The 20464-nt window shown below is 31.2% G+C and overlaps 2 protein-coding genes across 3 annotated transcripts; both read right to left on the bottom strand.

Moving 5' to 3' along the window:
* Positions 1-587: 587 nt before the first annotated feature.
* Positions 588-7185, bottom strand: LOC113849684 (lysM domain receptor-like kinase 3). Its single transcript, XM_027479761.1, has 11 exons — positions 6094-7185; positions 4994-5071; positions 4531-4833; positions 3889-4034; positions 3717-3806; positions 3508-3613; positions 3054-3205; positions 2865-2962; positions 2632-2779; positions 1211-1318; positions 588-995 (listed from the first exon to the last, which is right to left on the bottom strand). Exons 1-11 carry the CDS (start codon positions 6695-6697, stop codon positions 831-833), a joined length of 1998 nt encoding a protein of 665 aa, XP_027335562.1. The 5' UTR covers positions 6698-7185; the 3' UTR covers positions 588-830.
* A 7275-nt stretch (positions 7186-14460) lies between these two features.
* Positions 14461-18443, bottom strand: LOC113850443 (auxin-responsive protein IAA18-like). 2 transcript variants are annotated; one of them, XM_027480997.1, is made up of 4 exons: positions 17824-18443; positions 16922-17208; positions 16329-16518; positions 14461-14767 (listed from the first exon to the last, which is right to left on the bottom strand). In XM_027480997.1, the coding sequence occupies exons 1-4, from the start codon at positions 18219-18221 to the stop codon at positions 14737-14739; spliced, it is 906 nt and encodes a 301-aa protein (XP_027336798.1). In that variant the 5' UTR covers positions 18222-18443; the 3' UTR covers positions 14461-14736. The 2 variants fall into 2 exon arrangements, with proteins under 2 accessions (XP_027336798.1, XP_027336797.1); XM_027480996.1 differs by having other exon boundaries at positions 14461-14784.
* Between the last annotated feature and the right edge of the window lie 2021 nt (positions 18444-20464).

The raw sequence follows: 20464 nt of genomic DNA on the forward strand, positions 1-20464 counted from the left end.
TTGAATTTTTGGTCACGCGGGTTCATAAACGGAACCAAACTACGTCGTTTTGGTATCAGCCATATTAGATTTATTGGGCCCATAAATTTGTCCTCTCCAGCCGGAAATTGTATGATTCGGCCCGTGTAAACCTTGGGCTTGCCATTTATTATTTTTAGTTAATCTACTTTCATTTTAAGAATAATTAATTACTCAATTAGTTAACAATATTTAAACCTTAGTTAATAAACAACCATGACTAGTTTAATTAAATATTTAAGTGGTCATTTTTTAAAACCATTTTCTTCTTTATTTTGTAATTAGAAAAAATTGTAGGTGTATGCAATACCGGAATAGATATAATTATTTTAACACAAGCAACGCCGCACAAGAGGTTAGAAGATGAAGATCAGCATCAAGCTTTATTTAAAATGATTTTTTTAAGTAACAATCACACCTTGCCTTAACATAACACTCTCCAAAAAAGATATTAGAACACGAGAAATGCAAGGAATAAAAGAATATAAACATACATAGATTAATGTCGAATCACAACTTATATTATGAATACAAATCAGAGAGCAATAAAATGTTTACTTGGATCCTCATCACACACTCTAAATTACATCAAAAAATTTCTACATATTGGAATGAAGCTAAATAAAATCAAGGAATAGCTTAGCTCATAAAACATTGAATAAAATAAATGGCCAAAAATAGATATTGACCCACCACCAGGTCCATCAGTTCCTATGGACTCATCATTATCAACCCACCAACCAAGAAGGTATAATGAAGCAGGATACACAAGAAAAGAATGATGTTGAAGAGAGATATGGTCGCTGTGTAACTTATCTTCCCTGGACAAGGCCACTGAATACTTGGCTATTCCCTGCAAGTGTTGCTTCCCACTCAACAGAAGACAAGAGAATTTGTGAGAGTGAAATCACAACTTGTCTCATATCAGGTCTTAAGATGGGATCATCATCCACACATTGCTTTGCCAGCATGGCCATCTAATATACCAAATCAACAAGTCAAAAATGAGTCACAACATTAAAATAAATGGACTCGTTGTTTCTTCAAACTAATAATATCATACTATGAGAAGTTAAATTACACAGTTGGATGCATTCCTTGTGTTAGGAATTTAAAAGTACTAACTTTGATTATGCTCTGAGCTAAACAAACTTCAGAAGAAAAATAAGTGAAAATAAAGAAAATAACTTGCCTTAAATACACAATCATGGGGATACAGATCCATCATATTTGGATCAATATAATCTCTCAGGCTTGACATGCTCATTGAATCAGGTGAGTTCCTAAGAACCGCCAACATCTGCAATTTGACAAATGTCAAGGCAATACCCCAGAAAACAGTTGCAAAGGATGCCATCATATATGAAATAAGAAGAAATATAAAGGTTTCAGAACATACATAACCAAACAACTGATGCTGAGAAAAGCACACAAGTAGCATCCACCGAAACTTATTTAATAAATTCACCATTACTTTTTATGAAATCTACAAGCACACAATTGTAGCATAACTATGGGATTCCTTTGAATTACTATATAGATATAGATTTGGTGTGGATGACTTTTCATAAATTTGTGTCACTCCTTCAGTCACAACATGCTCAAATGACAGATAAGGACTTCCAGGTCATCTAGCATATTCCTTGACTAAACCAACTACCCCACCCAAGGCTCTAGTGAAAGGCAGGGAAGTGGTTTGTGATTGTATTTCATTAGCATATGATTCAACAAAGTTCTCACGCAATACTTCCTGCTAAGGACAACCATACAATGTATTGGTTGTTTCATTTGCCATTATCTCCTCACCTCTACCTAGGTCTAACCTTCAACCATGCAATCATTACCAAGTATGATACTGGTTTCACAGTCCCAAGCTACCATCAATTGACAATATACTTCAAATTTTTTATCCATTGAGCCATATGCATATATTGCCACATGGCTCAAATGTAATTCAAGTCTCCCTCCTCTACTCTTCTGTGTATGTGGTTGTTACACAACTCAACCATCTCAGGAGGTTGACTTATTACAGATCAATTAATAATTATATTGCATATATTGTAATATGTAAATTTAAAATGTTATATCGCATATATTGTGACAACAAAAATTCACTTTTGACATATCTGAGGACTTCATTGCAGCTCAGTTTGACTAAATTTCATAATAAGTACCTATGACAGACAAAAAACAGAAGCAAAATGAATTTATCTCCTCTCATGTGTTAAAATTAACTTAAACTCTTTTTAATTTTTTAGAAATGCTCATTTAATCTTACTAAAACTAGAGTGCATAATTTTTTTTTAATTTACAAAATATGTTTTATTCATTTTACGTCTTTATTTTCTTCTTTATAAATATTTATCTAGAAGTTTATCTAAACTAGGCTTACTACATGTATTTGTTTTTCAGAGAAAAGTGTTGGGGAATACAATCTGGTTATTTCCAGCCCTACTAACAATCTTGAACATTGAATCATTAGTGAAGACATGATGAGATCATCATCAAGATTCATGAGTGACTGCTAGAGTTATTCAAATCCTTACAATCCTTTCCAAAACTATATGCTGGTAGAACTGTTGCTCAAAATGATGTCTTATAAGAAGAACTTACTATGGATGCCAGTGAACGTCTTTCAGCATTTTTTGTCATTGTGCCTTCTGATCGAATAATAGCCTCCTTTCCTGATATAATCTCAAAAAGGACAACACCAAATGCATATACATCACTTTTAGTAGTTGCAAGACCATCACTCAAATATCTGCAAAATATGAGAAATAACAAAGAAAAATATTATTTTATGCAGGAGGAATAAATTTGAAAAAAAAATATTGCACATTGCTTACTCTGGTGCAAGATATCCATATGTACCAACAACTTTAGTAGTTGAAATTTCTCCTTCATTTGCTTTCCCAACAAGTTTTGCTAACCCAAAATCTGAAATCTAGAGAAACAGAAAGAGATCCAAGAAAAATGACAATCAAGAAATGTGAAGCATTTCAAAATGATGTAAGAGTGTATAAATTTGTTATTACCTTTGCTCTAACAGAAGCATCAAGTAAAATGTTGCTTGTCTTGATATCACGGTGGACATAATGAGTTTTTGTGTGTTCATGTATGTATTCAAGGCCCCTAGCAGCATCAAGCGCAATCTGGACCCTCATGATCCAAGAAAGTGGGGAATGACCTATAAGCAACACAAAAAATCAGTCATGAACTATAAATGCAACGCTTAAACTTGTTCCTACAATAAAACATGGAAATTAGGCAGTCCAGGGTGTTGACACCAATTCAAGCCTCATCTTTGAATAACATAAGAACTTTCTCAGTACTGACTCTACAAGAAGTTTCGTTCAAGTATTTCAACACATTTCACTTGACAGCCTACTACTGCCCCAATACAACAGATATTGAAAACAATCAATTGCTCAAAGTAAAAATGGTAATCTGTTGACACAGTTGGATTAACCCTGAATTTCATAATCTTACCCTTATTTTGAGGATCGTGCAAATGGCTTCTGAGTGAACCCTTCTGAGCATATTCATAAACCAGGAAAAGCTCTTCATGACTAGCTGCATAGCCAATCAATTCTACCTTGACAAAGTCAATCAAAAGACAACTCAGACTTTCGAAATGGGCCAAGCAATTGTCTTCGAAATCAAAGCATATCATTTATTTTGATTGAAAAAGAAATTACCAGATTAGCATGATGAACCTTGCATAAAACCTTCATCTCTGACATAAATTCTTTTGTTTTAGTAGCTGTCATTCTTTTAATAGCAACTTCCTAGAAGGATTTAAGCAAAATTGGTATGAGAAAAAAAATGCTCACTTCTTATTATAAGAGACTGAAAGTATGCAAAACAAACCTGGTCGCGAAGGAGGCTATAATAAACAGAACCATATGTTCCATGCCCAAGTAGATTTGAATCTGAGAAACCATCAGTTGAGGAAAAAATCTCTTCATATGAAAAGACTACAGGCTTATCCATGTCAAATACGTCAGGCCCTAGAGCTGCAATAATAATTGTATGTGTATTATGCATAACTTCCAATTTTAAAAAACAAATCATTAATATTGGTAGACAGAGTTGTATAACAAAACATACAGTTGTGAATACAGATATGTATATTTGAAAAGGAACCTTTAAACAAATAAGACCACAAAACATTTTAGGAGTGTGCCCAAGAACACAATTAACTTAACATGAAAACTAGGTCCGAATGAATGTTCAGCACTATCAACTTAATTCATATATCTACAGTTTCCAGGCATTGATGCAGAACTGCACAACCTAAATCCTCAACTTTGAATAACATAATCGCATTTGGCATTTAAGAATTCATTTTTAAGCGTCTGACTTTGTGAATGTGTCTCTCTGGATTGATCTAGCTTGCAAGTGGAACTATGCACATTCATGCTCAATACAGTACAGGCAAAACATGATTACTTCAAGCTGAAATCATAGGTATAAAATACAAATTGAGGATCCAATCAGTAGCTTAGTTACTTGAAGCTTTGGGAATGGTAATTGTGTGATTGCTAGATTCACCATCTTTTTGCTTCTGGTCAACAGGTTTGCCACATATGTACCTTCCAGAACCACAAAAAAAACTTGGGTTCCGAAGAATATGAAATTTATGAGAGATCTTGCCCTCGGCATCTTTCTCATGACTTTTGGCTTCAGCAAAACACTTTGATGATCTCAGGCAAACACAGAGAATTACAGCTAATATTATCAATAAAAGACCAACTCCTAAACCCCCAACGATCCATCCATAGGGAACATGAGTCTTGTGATTGACTTGATCAGCTGTAACAAAAAAAATAATAATTAAATAAAGTGCATATTCTATCATTGCACAAATAACTAGAAAATTCTAACTAGGTTTAGTATTTACATTAAGAAAACAGACAAACTACAAGCCAAAGGAAAAGTTATTTTTCCTTTTACAGCATATGTTGATCAATACCTGAAAAGTTATTATCGGATGGGGCAGGAACAGGAACTGGTGGAGCCGCATTATTCAGGGGATATGGATCACCAGGAACTGCAATCCAGTGAAATGATCAAATTGCATTCAAGATTTGAAGGCACCTAGTAATATTTTCATGAATCCAATGAACAGGGAATATAGATAAATCCGATACATGTAAAACAATGAAGCAGAGGATATAGACAGATATTTGAATGAGCAGTTTCAATTTGGTCAATTCAAGAAAAATGAATGCTGTCCAATGCATATCCTCCAAAATTAAACAGCATATGTAGCAAATCCATTCCCTCAAAGAAACCAGTCATATTTGTCCCAAATACGTAGAGAAACTAAAATATAATCCACAATAACGTTCTTTAACTTAAGCTCCAGGTCTAAGACAGATTGACATTGTCAATATAGAAAATAGGACATTCTTCAGTTTTTACTCTGCATGGAGACACTAACATAAACCACCGTATAACAACAATTAACTATTGATTTAATATTAAAATTTATATCATTTGGAAACAGAATGCGACAGTCCTTGGAGAAAAGAGAAGGTTGAAAGAAAAATCCCAGGTTTAAAACTTCCCTCCAGTCTAGTTACTTGTCTAATTCATCAATGCACAAAAAATAGTCAATGCTCTGTTTTAAATTTCTAGTAATTGATATGAGGTAAAAGGTATGTCACATACATGCATGAACCTCTCAACACATTAAATGCTACCACTCATGACAAACAAAGGATTTTCCCAATTCCCAACTACATATGCGAAATCACTTTCACTTGATAGTCAGTTTGTTACATGTAAACATCATCGTCACATGTGTACCCTATCTCTAAACACCTTAAAATTAGAAAGCTAAAAAAGCACTATATTCAGCCACTTTTCACAAATCCCTTTTCACACAACCTCCAATTGTCACATCCCATCTAGCAGTTGTAACGAACAAACAATAAGCCACAGCATTAAGCAATATAGAACTAAAGTTTAATCGAACACCCCTCTCAGATATATAAGTACCTAAATAAACATACACACACAGGCATATTCCAAGAAAAGAATTGAAGAAGATTGCAAGGAAGGACTAACCCGAATCCATGGGTATATAATAAAGTGAACCAACAGTGACATTATCAGGATTATCGATGCCATTCACAGTCTCAATGCTATCCATACTAACCCCAAACCTGCTTGCCAAGGATTCAACACTGTCCCCATCTCTCATCACATAACTCACCAGATAGTTCCAAAGTCCACTGGAGCAACCACAAAACAACCTCAGTGACACAACAGCACCATTCTTTGCCCTCCTAGTAGTGTTGGGAAGAAAAGCAAGGCCATCATAGGCATCCATCACCATTTCATACACCAACCCTTCATTGGATTTCACAGTGAAAGTAGTGTTGGTCACATATTTCTTGATACCAGCAGCACAAGAACAGTTCTTCCTTATGAACATGTAACCCCACCCATTGCCTTCAACAGTGATGTCACCAGGTAACACATCAAACATGCTCTCAATCACCGCCAGTGTCTGATTTTCTTCAGGCTTAAAGGCCAAGAAAGAAGTGCAAACACGGCTTGTGTCCGTACAGTTCATGGGTTCCATGGGATAACAAGTGGAGAAGTGAAAGTGAAACGAAATCAGCACAAAGAGAAGCAACTCCCAATTGAATTTTCGTACAAAAATCATTGCTTGGAAACACTTCAAAGAATTTTGATTAAAAGGGTCGCTGAAATTATTGGAACCGAAACAGCTTTGAACTCAGAGAACGTAAATAAACGAGCTTGATCCAGGGAAAGTAAGAAGAAGCAAGATAAAGGAATCAACTTGATCTAAGTTTGAAGGAAAATGGCGCAACCCACAAATTCAGCTAAGAAAAACCAAAGGGAGCATCCAGATTAAGCAGGAACTAGAAAGCGAAGTCATGGGATTTTAATGCTCCAGCTCAAAAGAACATGTTTTTGTTCTTTCTTCTTTAACAATTTGATGAAACCGAAAGATAACAAAAATAAGAAAACAAAAGAATGGTAAAATGAGAGTCCTGGAATAGAAGAAGAAAAAAGGTGGTGTGGTACTACCAACAAAGGCCTAAGGGGGTTTGAAGTTGAAGGGACGAAGAAGAAAGGAATGAAGGGAGTGTAAAGACAGCATTTGTATGTGTAAGTAACAATCTAGTAATCTACTACTCACTCTGTCTGGTAAACTGCTTACTGGACACAGTAAAAAGAGAAAGCGACCTGCAAAGAGGCAACTTTCAGAACCACCCACCACACCCTCCATAGGCCATATGTTTCAAGATACTTCTCTTTTGACACTTTCACCCTTCCTTCTATTCTTTGCAAATAAACGAACCAAATTCAACTTCTAATTGTAAGATAAGATCATAATTAAGGTAAGAGCAAGTAAATCTCATTGTCAATTGTCTATTTATTTTAATCAAGTTATTCTTTTTTGAATGGTATTCATTATTTACTTAAGTATCTTTGCTAAATTTCACAAAACATTTTTTTTTGGTCATAAAGACTATTAATTAAGAGCTTGTTTGTATCACTTTCAAATTTGATTATGCTAATTAATTATGATGACTTAAAGTTTTTTAAAAAAATATAGCTGTTCATCAACATTTACAACATTGATAATAGGCTTTGTAACAATAATAATTTAGATACATATAAATATGCACATTAACGGTAGGTATTATTAGAGGTGTATATGAACTTATAAGTATTAACTGTGGGGGGAACAAAAAGAATTCATTGGGTAATCAAACAAACACAGGACCCATAAGCAAAAATCTTGTTTCATAAATGTTCTAGTCCTACGTTACAGTAAAAATTTTAGAATATATATGTATATTAATAATGCCTGTGAGATTTTTTTGGTGTGAGGATATTATGGGAAATAAACATGTAGTTACGGAAAAGCGAAGGCACTATACAGCGAATAGCTGGCAATAAGCAAAGGAAAAGGACAATTTTGGTGACAGAAAAGGGTCTCCAATGCGACCAAAACCTCGCCGAGGACTTCTCAAATAATCGGAGACTCGGCCATTATAATGTAGAATGCGTTGACCCTTCGGTTGTTTGACTCGCCGAAACCGACACAGAGAGTGTGAGATATGATTCTCTGCTTCGTGGTCTATTCTTACCTCACTCTGTCTGTGACTTTACGAAGTACGTAATAAAGTGAACCAGAGTTAAAACAACAAATTAAACATCGATTCATGTAATATACAAAATTTTGTAATATATTATGCTTTTTAATGAAATTTTGTTACGTACATATTTTTATTGATATTTTTATGCATATTAAAAATTAATTAAGTAATACTGTAGTCCCTGTTATAAATCAAGAAGCATACGAAATACTAAACTAAAGCTGAATTAAACATTTTTCAGTTCAATTTTAACAATGCACTGAAATTAAAATTTAAAATTATAAATTCATAATTTAGAATATTTTTATTATTAAAAAAAACATGGACCAATATCTAAAGAAAAAGATAAAAGGCCGAGAGTTAAGAAAATAATAATAATTAAAAAGAACTGGTTCGACTTTTCACTTTTTTTTGTCTTTTTCATTTGTCAACTCGCTTTTTCTTACCTAAATGATGCAATAAAATTAAGGACTTTTTTATTTTTTAAAATAAATTTATTATTGATATTGACAATCTGAGATATCCTCTCAAGAGAAATGTTAATTACATAAAAGTTTAAAATCATTAAATTAAATATATTTATTGTGATTGTGTTTTAACAAGTAAATATTTTTCAAAAAATAATTTACAAAATAAGTATCTGAATATTAATCATAATATAAAAAAGTGTATGACTAAGAATATTAATCTAATATATAAAACAAGTATTTGGATTTACATTACTTCAGCTTAAACATGCTACTTTGAACACTAACCAGATTAACTCTACACCTTGACAAGAAATTCACCCCGCAAATCAGACATACACAAAAATAATTTATTAATATCAACTTATCTCATAACAATATTGCTATTTAAAACATAAATAATATAAATCAGGTGATTTTATTTCATAGTTTTTTTTTTTTCAAACGAAGCATTAATTCTGAAATTACTATAATTATCCTCATGTATAACTCTCTAATAAATTTTCTATAATATTATAAAGTAGACATTGAATAAAAAAGGATATACATTTATTGTTATTAAATTTAGATAATAATAATAATAATAATAATAATTTATTCATTTAATAACAAAAAAATATAAACATAAGAAATAAGAAGATTTAAAATTATTTTAAGAAGAATTATTGGATATAACTTGAAGAAATAATTCTAAAACTCTTTGCTTTTCATACTTATAATTTTTATAGCTTTAAGATGATATATATTATTTAATATTTATTTTATTATGAGTAGAAATATTATTAAACAATTAAAAAAATGTAGCAAAACTCAACTAAAGTGGTAATGGTATTATAGTAAGTGGGCACAAAGTTGACACTGTAGAAAGCCGACATATTAGAGAGACATAAAATGGGGGACTCGTGTGAGGCCCGCACGTGGGACACAGATCTCAACGTTGCTTTTCAAAAGGATGGTTTTGCGCGCTTAGATTAGTTAAAATACATATATAATTTTATATGGATAACTAATTATTATGATAATTATACATAAGAAATAGGTTTTATATTTAAATTGATAAGACAAAAGATAATTTTAAAATATTTTATTATATCTGGACTTGATGAATTAATCAAATTTTTAAGTTAAAATTATGTAAATAGTTAATATTTAATATTTTTTAAGTCAAACTAGTCTGTAAAATTGTATAGTGTACTTATAATTTGAAAAATAGTCGGGAAACTTTAAAAAAATACATATAAATAAACAATAACATGAATAAATTTTCACGTATGAAGAGGATTTGTGCAGGGTTTCAAAATCAGTGGGTAGATACAGCATTTATAGTTAATAAAACAAACCTTCGTTTTCAGTATAAGTGTCTTTAGTTATCATTAAACCGATTGTTCAAAAATGTTTCCCCTTACATTAAAATAAACGAATACTGTATACTTATTAGTTTATGATCTAATATAATCTAATAATATTTTACAATTAAAAAATAAAGTAATGATACTTTACATTATTAAGAAACTAAATTAATATTAAAAATTTAAAAACTAAAACACAACACTTTTGGTTACTGAAATGTTAAATTAATAAAAAGTATCTCTCACTCTTATAAACAAGCATCTCTCAAAAACATTTAAACGACTATTTGAAAAATAGATGCACCATATCATATCATCATGAAAGGGAATCGTTTTCAAGTGTTATTAAAATATGTTTAAAACTCTTAGATATAATACCTAATCAACCTAATACGTGGAACAAAATTATATGAAATAAAAGGTTCATCAGAATAAGATGGGGCCATTGGTGACGTGGGTTGCATGTGAAGCTCTTGCAAGCATAAATCATTGAACACAACCCCAAGCCAGAGCATGTGTACGAAGCATCATCACACTACAACTCATTATTTACGTTTCATCATGGTATTAAATTAAGCAAAAAGCACTCAAGTTTGGGTATTGTTTTTTTGTATTTAGTATGTGTTGATGAATAATATGCTTCAGCAAGATGTGCAATTCTACTATTTAATATCATTCTCTCTCACCCATAATTCTCTTCTTTGATAATTTTGGTTCTAAAGTCCCACAACACTTGGATCTTGTCTGAGAATGCCCATCACCATTGCATGATAAGTTTCCCCTATTTAGCGTTCCTTACAACATAGAGGGTCTTTGGTTTTGGTAAGTTTTAATGACAAAATTAAGAGTGTAGCTAGTAGCTATATGCTTGAGATATGTTGTGACAAGAAGCAGGAGTTGATTAATTAATTGCTTCTAAGAAGCTCATTTACGTTACCCAAACACTACTTGTTGGGGTTTTTAATAAAATTCCATCAAACATTTTTTCAGAAATGTTGTAAAGAAATTAGTCCCATGAGTCAACTCAACGTGATAGTCCTATCAATGTGTACAACCTTTCATCTTCTCATTTTGGAAGAAAATTTATGATAAAGAAAAAGCTGACTTGATAACTAATGATAGAAGTATTTCAATTTAAATAAGAAATTATAATTTATTAATGTTTTATTTTAAAATAAAAACCTTTTACTTTTTTTAAAAGATAAACTTATTTACATATTATAAGAAAAAAGGAAAAAATGAAAAAAAAAAAAAAAACATTATGAGAGATTAAATTACGTATACCTATAATTTTTGTCTTGATCAACTGAACTAATTTAAGAGATTAATAACTTATGCTCTACAATAATGAATACATTCAACTATATTAAAACCCAATTTTAATGGCGAAAGAATTGTGTATATATATGTATGTCAAGTCATGGAGGCTGGTTGGTTTATAAATAGTAATTAAGGTTGCATCAATTACACAGGGTACGTATTGAATTGCAATGAGCTAAGCTAATTTATATTTTGACTTTTCTTCTCTAAATTATTACTCTGTCCCTTTTTTACATTTAAGGTTTTGTACAAAAATAAAAAAAAAATTAATTTTTTATAAAAAAATATTGTCTATTTATTTTTGCTATTAAAGTATTATTTAATTTTATATTATATTTTATTTATTATACTAATCAACATCTCACTTATTTGTTAATTTTTATTAAATTTGTATTAAATTGTTAAGAATAATATTATAAGAAATTACTAAAACATACACACACATATAAAAAGAAAAGAGAAAGTGTAACATTTTATAATATTATAAGAACTAGACATTGACATTGACATTGACCTAATACGTGCATCACAATAAAATTGAATGCGGTCCACTCCATCGGCACTAGGTTATTGTCATGACTTGCAGTTTTGCACTAATAAGTGCTTATTTTGGGTTTCAGCCTGAAAATTTTTAAAATATGATTTACCAAAAAAAGTTAGAGCATGCTTTTAATCTTTTATATTTTCTTTGCTTAAATAATTATTTGAAATTTGTAATAAAAGATAAACACACTAATAATATTTTTTTAACACGGTTGGTCCTAATAAGTCACTAATCAATTATAAATAAAACTGATACAGATATGATAACACATAGACAGTTAGACACTTTGCACAATAAGTTTGTAAAATCATAAAACAAAATATAATTACAACGTAACATATAAAATACAAAGTATTAAAAGTGAATGTGAGTTTTTATATTATAGACATAGCAAATGTTATAAATGTGTCTAACGCAAATTGTTAAATCATGCTCGTTAAACTCTATTTAACTCAAAGTTTTACGAGTTTATAATCTATGTCAAATCACACGTAAACTTATTTTTGAATAAATTTAAGTGAATTGGATAAACTCATGAATTCATACCTAATTTTGCGAGTTTAATAAAACAAAGGGTAAGACTACAATTTTTTCCCCCCCAAAATAACACCATTTAGAATTAGAACACTAATTTTTTTCTTCTTCGACAAGTTGTGAAGCATTACATTTGTAATTATGACATCAAAATTATTATACTATTATTATTAATTTTATATGATTTGATTGTTTAAGCATGATTTTAACTTTATTATTAAACTTTATTCAATTATTATGAGTTTAACAACCTTGCTTAAAATACTAAGATAAATAAATTTTCTGGTACTGCTTCAAAATTCCAATTTTACATGGCCCACGCCGAGCCCATCATCGCACCTTAATGGGTCTGCTGTCCAACATGAAGCATCAAACGGCGTTCCTTATCGACCAAAAAAAAAATCCTTATAAAACCGATCATGCTATTTTAATTCAATTCCAAATATATTATTCTTTAATTATGAGTTTTTAAAGTTATTATATATAATTCAATAATGTTTATGCAAAACTCATTAAATGGTATGGGGCTTACCCTTATTTAGGTGATATCACTCTATTGGGTGTCTATTTAAGAACAAAAATAAATTTAATGATTTTTTTAGAAATGAAATTGACTCTTTATTTCAAGAAAGAAAAAAAGTGTCATTCTATAAAATTTGCGAAACAAATGCACGTTGTCGGTAAAAAGAGGGAAAGTAAAAGGTCAATTGCGTGCTTGTTGCATCCTTTTCAAACTTTTTTTATTAGTTAAAATTTATTAAAAATAATAAAATTTTATTAAAAAATTTAACAACTAATAAGAATATACAAACTAAATCCACTCCACTTGAACAGTTGTTTAAAACTGTGAAACATGAAGCATAGATATTTGTTGCATGTCCTTGGGCAATTAACTATTGACCATATCGTCCATTATTATTTACGTGATTAAAGGCTCCAAATTACACCACTTAGTACTAAGTCAATTCCCCAAACATGAGAATTACAGATTACCAAATCCACTTCAATGTTTCATCAAATTGATATTAAATTGCGTGAATCGCTAGTATTTTAATTTTAGAGTTGAGAGACTTTTGTCATAAAAAATATATTTTTGTAAAATTTTGGTTTTGGTTCTTCTAAAAATATGTTTTATTTTAGTTTGTCATTTTAAAAAAATTCAATATGTTTTTTATCTTTAATGATGTAACTAGATAAAATATTACTTCGTGTCAATATACAGTCACAGAATCGTTAGGAACTAAAATTGTTAGCTTATAAAAAACTCAGAAAATAAAATTGAAATTATTGAAAGTTTTTAAAGAAGTTTAGACCCTTAAAATCATGTTAAGTGGGTGTCATCGTGTTTGGAAAATTGTAGCAGTTAGATAATTTTTCAAAATCAATTTTCATCCAAAACCTTCATTTTGACGAATGCAACCCATAGTTTGTGGTTTTTTTCTTTGGTAGAAAAAAACGACTACCATACGTATTGATATAATGTCTTCATGATTTTGATTTTACTTTGCTGATATATTGATTATTACGCATCTAAAAGTGATTTTTTAAATCAGTTTATCTAAAATTAATTTTATAAAATTAAGTTCGTAAATGCTCACTCAAACAAGTTGAATACATTTTATGATATTCAGATGAAAATGATACAATAAACAACCCTATATACAGGGCAATGAAAGTGATTCGATGTATGTTTAGTTGAGTGATTATAAACTTGATAAAAAATAATAATTTAAATCAAAATTAAATTTAAAGTGAAGTGATTTAAATTTTTAAAAAATTATCTCAAAATTTGAAGTAAATTTTAATATAGAATTATCAACTCAACGGAAAAATTACGGTTTTTTTTTTTTTTTTCACTTCTAGTCAAACATGGTTTTAAGAGCAAATCAATTTTAGATTGAAACCAAAATCATGTACCCTTATGGAGTTTCCCACCCTTTTTGTGAACATGTTATAAGAATATACAAGCCAACACAAGTTAATGGAAACTCACAGTAAACCATGAGTGCACATATCCATCAAGATTTCCTTACTTATATTTTTACAATGCACAAACAATTCATATCATCACTAGGAACAAGATAAATTCATACAATTTAACTTTTAAGTTGAACATTTCATTCCCTGATCTTCAACACTGACAAGCAAAAAGTAAAAAGTCAAATAAAAACACTTCAAGTTTCATCATGGAATAAGGCCTCAAACAGCCCCATCCTTCATCTCTCATTGCCAAGCCAAGTGGTTTAGCTAGTTGACTTCAACCATTGATCACAACCAAAACAAAACCGTGGGGGAATAATGAACTCATTCTTCTCAGTTAAGTTGAAGCCTCCAATTGAAGGGTAAAAGCAGGAAGATCACAACTCTTCAACACCCTCAGCCTCTTCACTGTTGACACAAACATGCTGCCAAGCAAACACATGAAAATTGTATCATAGGGAAAATCCAACTGCAAGAGTTATTTTCTTTATAGTTTTGTGTTTTCACGTAAGAAAAAGTCATTGCATGGCATGTAGTGCTTGGTATCACTATCTATAGATCCGAATTGTCTCCAGTTTAGGCGGGAACTAGACATCCAGTTCTTTTTTCGCTTAAGCGAAAAAATTAGCTTAAACGAAAATGGGTTATTTTCGCTTAAAATCATGACAAAATGGCTTAAGTTAATTTTTATAAAACAAATGGCTTAAGCGAAAATAATAGGCTTAAGCGAAAAATAGTCAGAGAGTTTTAATTTTCACTCAATTTTCTCTTCTCTTTCCCCCTAAACATAACATTTCCTCCTCAACCTCCATATTCAACCTCCTTTAATCTCCATATTCAACTTTCTTTTTTCTCTTATACTTAACTCTTCTTTTTTCCTCCTAACCCTCTTTTCCTTCAACCTCATACCTAACTCCTCTCCTCCTTTTCTCATTCTCACATCACCAAATACCTATCTCTCCCTTTTTTCTCTATACTCAACTCTTCAATTTCCTCTTCTTCCACCGTCACTACTATATCAATCGCTCTCCTTGTCTACATCCATTCTTAATTCTTTCTTTTCTCTACACTCAACCTTCATATCTTCAAACACACAAAATTCACTTAAGATAAAATAATTTGCTTAAGCGAATATACAATTCGCTTAAGTTAGGAAAATTAGCTTAAGCTAATTTTGCATAAAAAAAATTTTGGCAGTGGAGGAAGAAGAAAGTGAAAAGTTGAGTATAGATAAAAGAAGGAAAGATGGGTATTGGGTGAGGTGAGAATGAGAAGAGGAGTCAGATATGAAGTTGAAGAAAAAGAGAGTTAAGAGGGAAAGAGAAGAGTTAAGTATAAGAGAAAAAAGAAAGTTGAATATGGAGGTTGATGAGGAAATGTTATATTTAGGGAGAAGGAGAAGAGAAAATTGAGTGAAAATTAAAACTCTCTGTCCATTTTTCGCTTAAGCCTATTATTTTCGCTTAAGCCATTTTTTGCTTAAGCTATTTTTTTTCGCTTAAGCCATTTGTTTTATAAAAATTGGCTTAAACTATTTTGTCATGATTTTAAGCGAAAATAACCCATTTTCACTTAAGCGAATTTTTTTGCTTAAGCGGAAAAAAAACTGGAGACAATCCGGATCCCACTATCTATCCCAGCAAAAATTGAAAAAGACTTTCTATACGAGAACAAGAAGAGTATATTTAAGTTCTACAATTATATATGATTGATAAAAATTAAAAGGTAAATTAAATTATATGATCATTTTTAGAAGTAATTTAATTTTTGTAAAATATCACATAATATTTATATTTTAATATTAATCATTCATAATAAAATTTAATGATTCAAATTCATTCTTCTTATTTAATATATGCTACCTAATTATGAAATATTTATATTGGCTCCAAACTCTTGTGGTGGAATATAATATTGAATAGAGTAAGATAAAAATGCATCAGATTCACCATATTGATAAGATACTTACTGCCATGGCACATCCCCAACTAGCATCCGGTCTCCTTCATTATCCTCATAAACAAGAGTATATTCCCCACTTCCAACCAATAAACCCATATTCATTTTCTCTTCCTCTTCCTTGTTTTGAATTCCACTAGCAGAGGAATCTCTTTGAGCAGAACAGCAGCGGGAAGAGATAATGTGAGATAAATTCATCTCTGCATCAAGTTTCATTATGACAATCTAGAAGTGAGTTTAAAAACATAACAAAAGAATAAAAAATAAATTGAAAGCAAATATGTATAAAATGTAACATATAAATTTTACATTAAAGAATTTGTTAGGTGAAAAAAAAATGACTATAAGCTAATGGAAATTCAATTGCAATAGATCAAGGTTGGGATTTTATATCAGGAGGTTGAAAGGTTGATAACATCTTGATCACTAGTTAGTCAAAGAGTGTAGCTAACAAAAGGATAATAGCAATCAAGGCTAAATTCCATACACAAAGAAACAAATTCCCATATTCAAACAATTATGTCAACAACAAATGAATAAAAAAATGTTATTAAATTGACCACACGGGACACATGGATTGAAATATATGGCTACAAATATTACCTGAAAGGAGGCCTCTAAAGAGCTCATCAACAGCTGAGGAAAGCTTTTCATAGCTATCATAAGCACTGATGTCCACTTTTCTCCCAATGGGAACTCCATCCATATTGATCTTCACAAACAAGCCTTTACCAGAGTTGTGAGTAGGTTTGTGACTAGCAAACTTGTCTGGAACAACATGTTGATGATGTTGTTGGGACCCAGATGGCAGTTTAGAAGAGCTTCCACTAGCAATGTTCTTCCTAAATGAACGAATTGGTGGCCAACCCACTACTGGCCCAGAAGCATTTCTGTTTTTGGTGGGTCCATATACAAAGTTAGGCATGAAAATGAACAGTAAAAATAATAAGCACTACACTATGAATAAGACAAAAGCAAAGCACATCAGTATCAGCATAAACATACAATTCAGTAAGCATTCAATTTCTCATATTCAGAACCCACCACGCAAGCAAAATTACCCTTTAACCAAGAGGGGCCAAAAGAGACAGTGGAAGAAGAGTGAAGAAAGGGAAGAAAATAGAAGTAGGATCAGTTATTCACATGCCATGCCAATGTCAAAATTTGATAGATAATGGAGCCACATACAAAATGACAGATAGCATCAGTAATCAGATGTAGGCATCTCTGAAGTTAGCATGGCATGGATTACAAATGAAAATTAAAAAGCCAGCAAAGATTGAATGATGATTGTTATGGCTGAGCAAATATTCAGAAATTATGTTACAACTTGCAATTAACAATAATGAAAAGCTTCATAATATAACATTATTATCTAAAAACTGTGGAAATACAGAACTTTGCATGGATACAACAATATCAAAGATGGCTCTATGAATGAATATACTCTATAAAAAGTTGAAAATAAAATATATAATATATACAACAGAGAAAAGCAGGATTACCTTTTGGACACAGCTGTATATGAAGAAGAGGGTCTGAATTCTTTTTTCTCTGCAACCTGCAAGTCTAAGCAACAGGGCTGTGACACATCCTTTCCCATCACTAGCATGTTTTTCGGGCTTGATGGAAGCCTAAGAAATGATGAAGCTTTAGCCTGGTGTTGACTGTGGTGATGGTAGGATGTGGAAGGCCACACAGGGGGCAATATAACCCCACCTGGACCTGGTTTGTCAGAAGTAGAAATTTTCTGAGTTGAGAAGTAACCAAGCGGGAGTGATGATGATTCATCTCTTCCTATGTTGCCATTTTTTATGCTTTCATTGAGAGACTCCTCACCAGGTGGACCAAGCCTAAGCTCCAGTTTCCTCTCCTCTGAAGACTTGTGGTTTCTTTGCCACATCTTGCTTCCAGTTGTGTTTCTTTTTTTGCCTTCACAAACAAGCTTCTGATGATAGATTCAAACAAATAATTGAACCTTGAAGCACTTGCCACAAGAACCTATAATAAGATAAACCTTCCAGCTATCAGCAAGTGGAAACCTTGAACAGCCGTAGTACTAGAAGACACAAGCCAACACAAGCATCATCACAACACAACAGACACCCCACAAAGAGAAAAGGGAACACATTCAAAGGCAAAGAGAAAGGGAACTACATAATGGCATGGAATTGTTGACTAGCTTTGCTTTTATATCTTTTGTTCACCCGCTTAGTGGATTCTCTTTCTTTCCTCTTTTTAAGGAGATGGTTAAGAGGGTAGTGAGATTCCCTTGTGCCTAACATGCACAAAACAGGAATGGAATTAGAGCATAACACACGCAACCTGAAACAACAACGTTAGGTTGCTTAGCACAGGAAGCAAAGCAAGCAAGGAAGCCTTGAAGCGCTGACCTCTCATAAAACATGCCTTTAACACAGTTACTTGGCTCCTACAATGACTTTGCCTTGATGGCACACCACTCCAAACATGCCCTCCAAACTTTTGCATCTTTTTTCTCTTTGGTTGGAGTCAAAGTTCAAAGTTCGAATAAAAAGAGGTGCGCTAACACACTCAAGTTCTTTCCTTGTTGGCACAAACACGGGCAAAGTTGTTCCCTTTTGTCAATGATGTTAATCGATTCAAAAGTTGTCTAGTTAAGTGCCGGTTAAGTTGGTTAAGACTTTCGATTAGATATAAACATATATTAAGGGATTAGTCATAATTAAATTGTGTTACTTGGCCTTTTTTTATATGTCACACAAGAAACAACAAATTGAATTGATGGATGGGATGTCTATGGTCACTTTTCTCAATCTCTCTCTCTCTCTCTTCTTTTTTCTCAAGAAAAACTCTTTTTGAAGTGAGAGGAATTGCATGATCCATATTCTGCAATAAAACATGCAGATCCCATGATTTTTGTCTGATCTGTAACTCTGTCTTGTTCTGCACTTTCTCTATTTCTCCTCACACAGGCCAATACGATGTATGAGAAAACTAAGCATGAAATTGGCAAGGGCATGCCAGCTTTAAGAAAAATATTATTCAGTGTCCTTATTAAAAATATCATAAATACAATTTTATTATAATTTTTAATCTTTTTTTAGTTTTAATTAGTTTCCTAAAAATTTTTGTTAGCAGGACCCTTAATTTAGATAGGCTAAATTTATTTTATAAACATAAAGTTTGACATTAACTTCCTATTTAATACAGGTACCTTTTAGCCATGACATGATTTTTTTTAAGCATCATTTAGCTGGAAAATATATCTAAAGAATTATTTTACATTTAAGTTTTTAAATAAGTGTTGGGTCAAGACCTGTAAAAAAATTGCTGAGTCAAGACTTTTAAATGAGTGTTGAGTTAATGTTTAAATAAGCTAGGGATTCTAGCCATAAAGATTAAAATAAAGTAAACTAGTAGATCTTTATTTTTAAAATATATAAGTCAAACGAATTGTTAATAGATATTAATAGCAACAATCAGTATTATTTCAAATTACTTTTCATCCGAAGTATTGTCTATATTTTACGTAAATTTGAACCCAGAAAGATGTTAAATTTTCCTTTTTTATATTTACGCTGAAAAAAAGGGTTGACTTTGATAGCTGATCATAACAGTTCAAAGAAGAATAACTTTTGCCCTTATTTTCCTCAAAAAAAAAAAAAAACTTAACCATCCCAATTCAATTTAATACGTTAATGGAAATAAAAGGAAATGGACTTCGGTATAATTTAGAAAAAAAAGAGTCTTGTTCAAGTATTATTTTGTATATTAAATAGTAAACTATTCAAATGAAATTTATATTGAGTTTATTTATGCTATTAATTAATTTAAAAAATGAATAAACTAAGACAACCTTTTAAAATTGAATTGAGCTCGTGAATTTAAAAGAAAAAAGAGGAAAAACAATATATTTTCAGAATTAAAATTAAGCTATTAATTTACTATTATATTTTATACGTACATACATGCGTATAAGGCAATACAAAACATAGTGTTATTTTATATATGTAAAATCACTTGGGATCTCAAAATGTTTTGGAATTTTTTTAAATATATATATATATACAAATATGTCCTCGTAGTTTCAAAGTCTATCTTAGTTGGATATTCTAAGACATAAAAATGGACGGGATAAAGAGACTATTGAAAAAATATTTATCA

This window comes from Abrus precatorius, unplaced genomic scaffold (assembly GCF_003935025.1).
Source record: "Abrus precatorius isolate BTA unplaced genomic scaffold, Abrus_2018 Scaffold9, whole genome shotgun sequence".
Lineage (NCBI taxonomy): Eukaryota > Viridiplantae > Streptophyta > Magnoliopsida > Fabales > Fabaceae > Abrus > Abrus precatorius.

What these genes read in the sequence shown, in the direction of transcription:
- LOC113849684 (XM_027479761.1), bottom strand. Translation starts at nt 6,697, where the DNA reads ATGATTTTTGTACGAAAATTCAATTGGGAGTTGCTTCTCTTTGTGCTG. An exon ending in TACCATTCCCAAAGCTTCAA is followed by an intron (nt 4,035 to 4,530) that starts GTAACTAAGCTA and finishes TTATTATTGCAG; the next exon opens with CTCTAGGGCCTGACGTATTT. An exon ending in GACGTTCACTGGCATCCATA is followed by an intron (nt 1,319 to 2,631) that starts GTAAGTTCTTCT and finishes GTCAAATTGCAG; the next exon opens with ATGTTGGCGGTTCTTAGGAA.
- LOC113850443 (XM_027480996.1), bottom strand. Translation starts at nt 18,221, where the DNA reads ATGTGGCAAAGAAACCACAAGTCTTCAGAGGAGAGGAAACTGGAGCTT. An exon ending in CTTTAGAGGCCTCCTTTCAG is followed by an intron (nt 16,519 to 16,921) that starts GTAATATTTGTA and finishes AACTTGATGCAG; the next exon opens with AGATGAATTTATCTCACATT. An exon ending in GTTGGGGATGTGCCATGGCA is followed by an intron (nt 14,785 to 16,328) that starts GTAAGTATCTTA and finishes TTTGCTTGGCAG; the next exon opens with CATGTTTGTGTCAACAGTGA.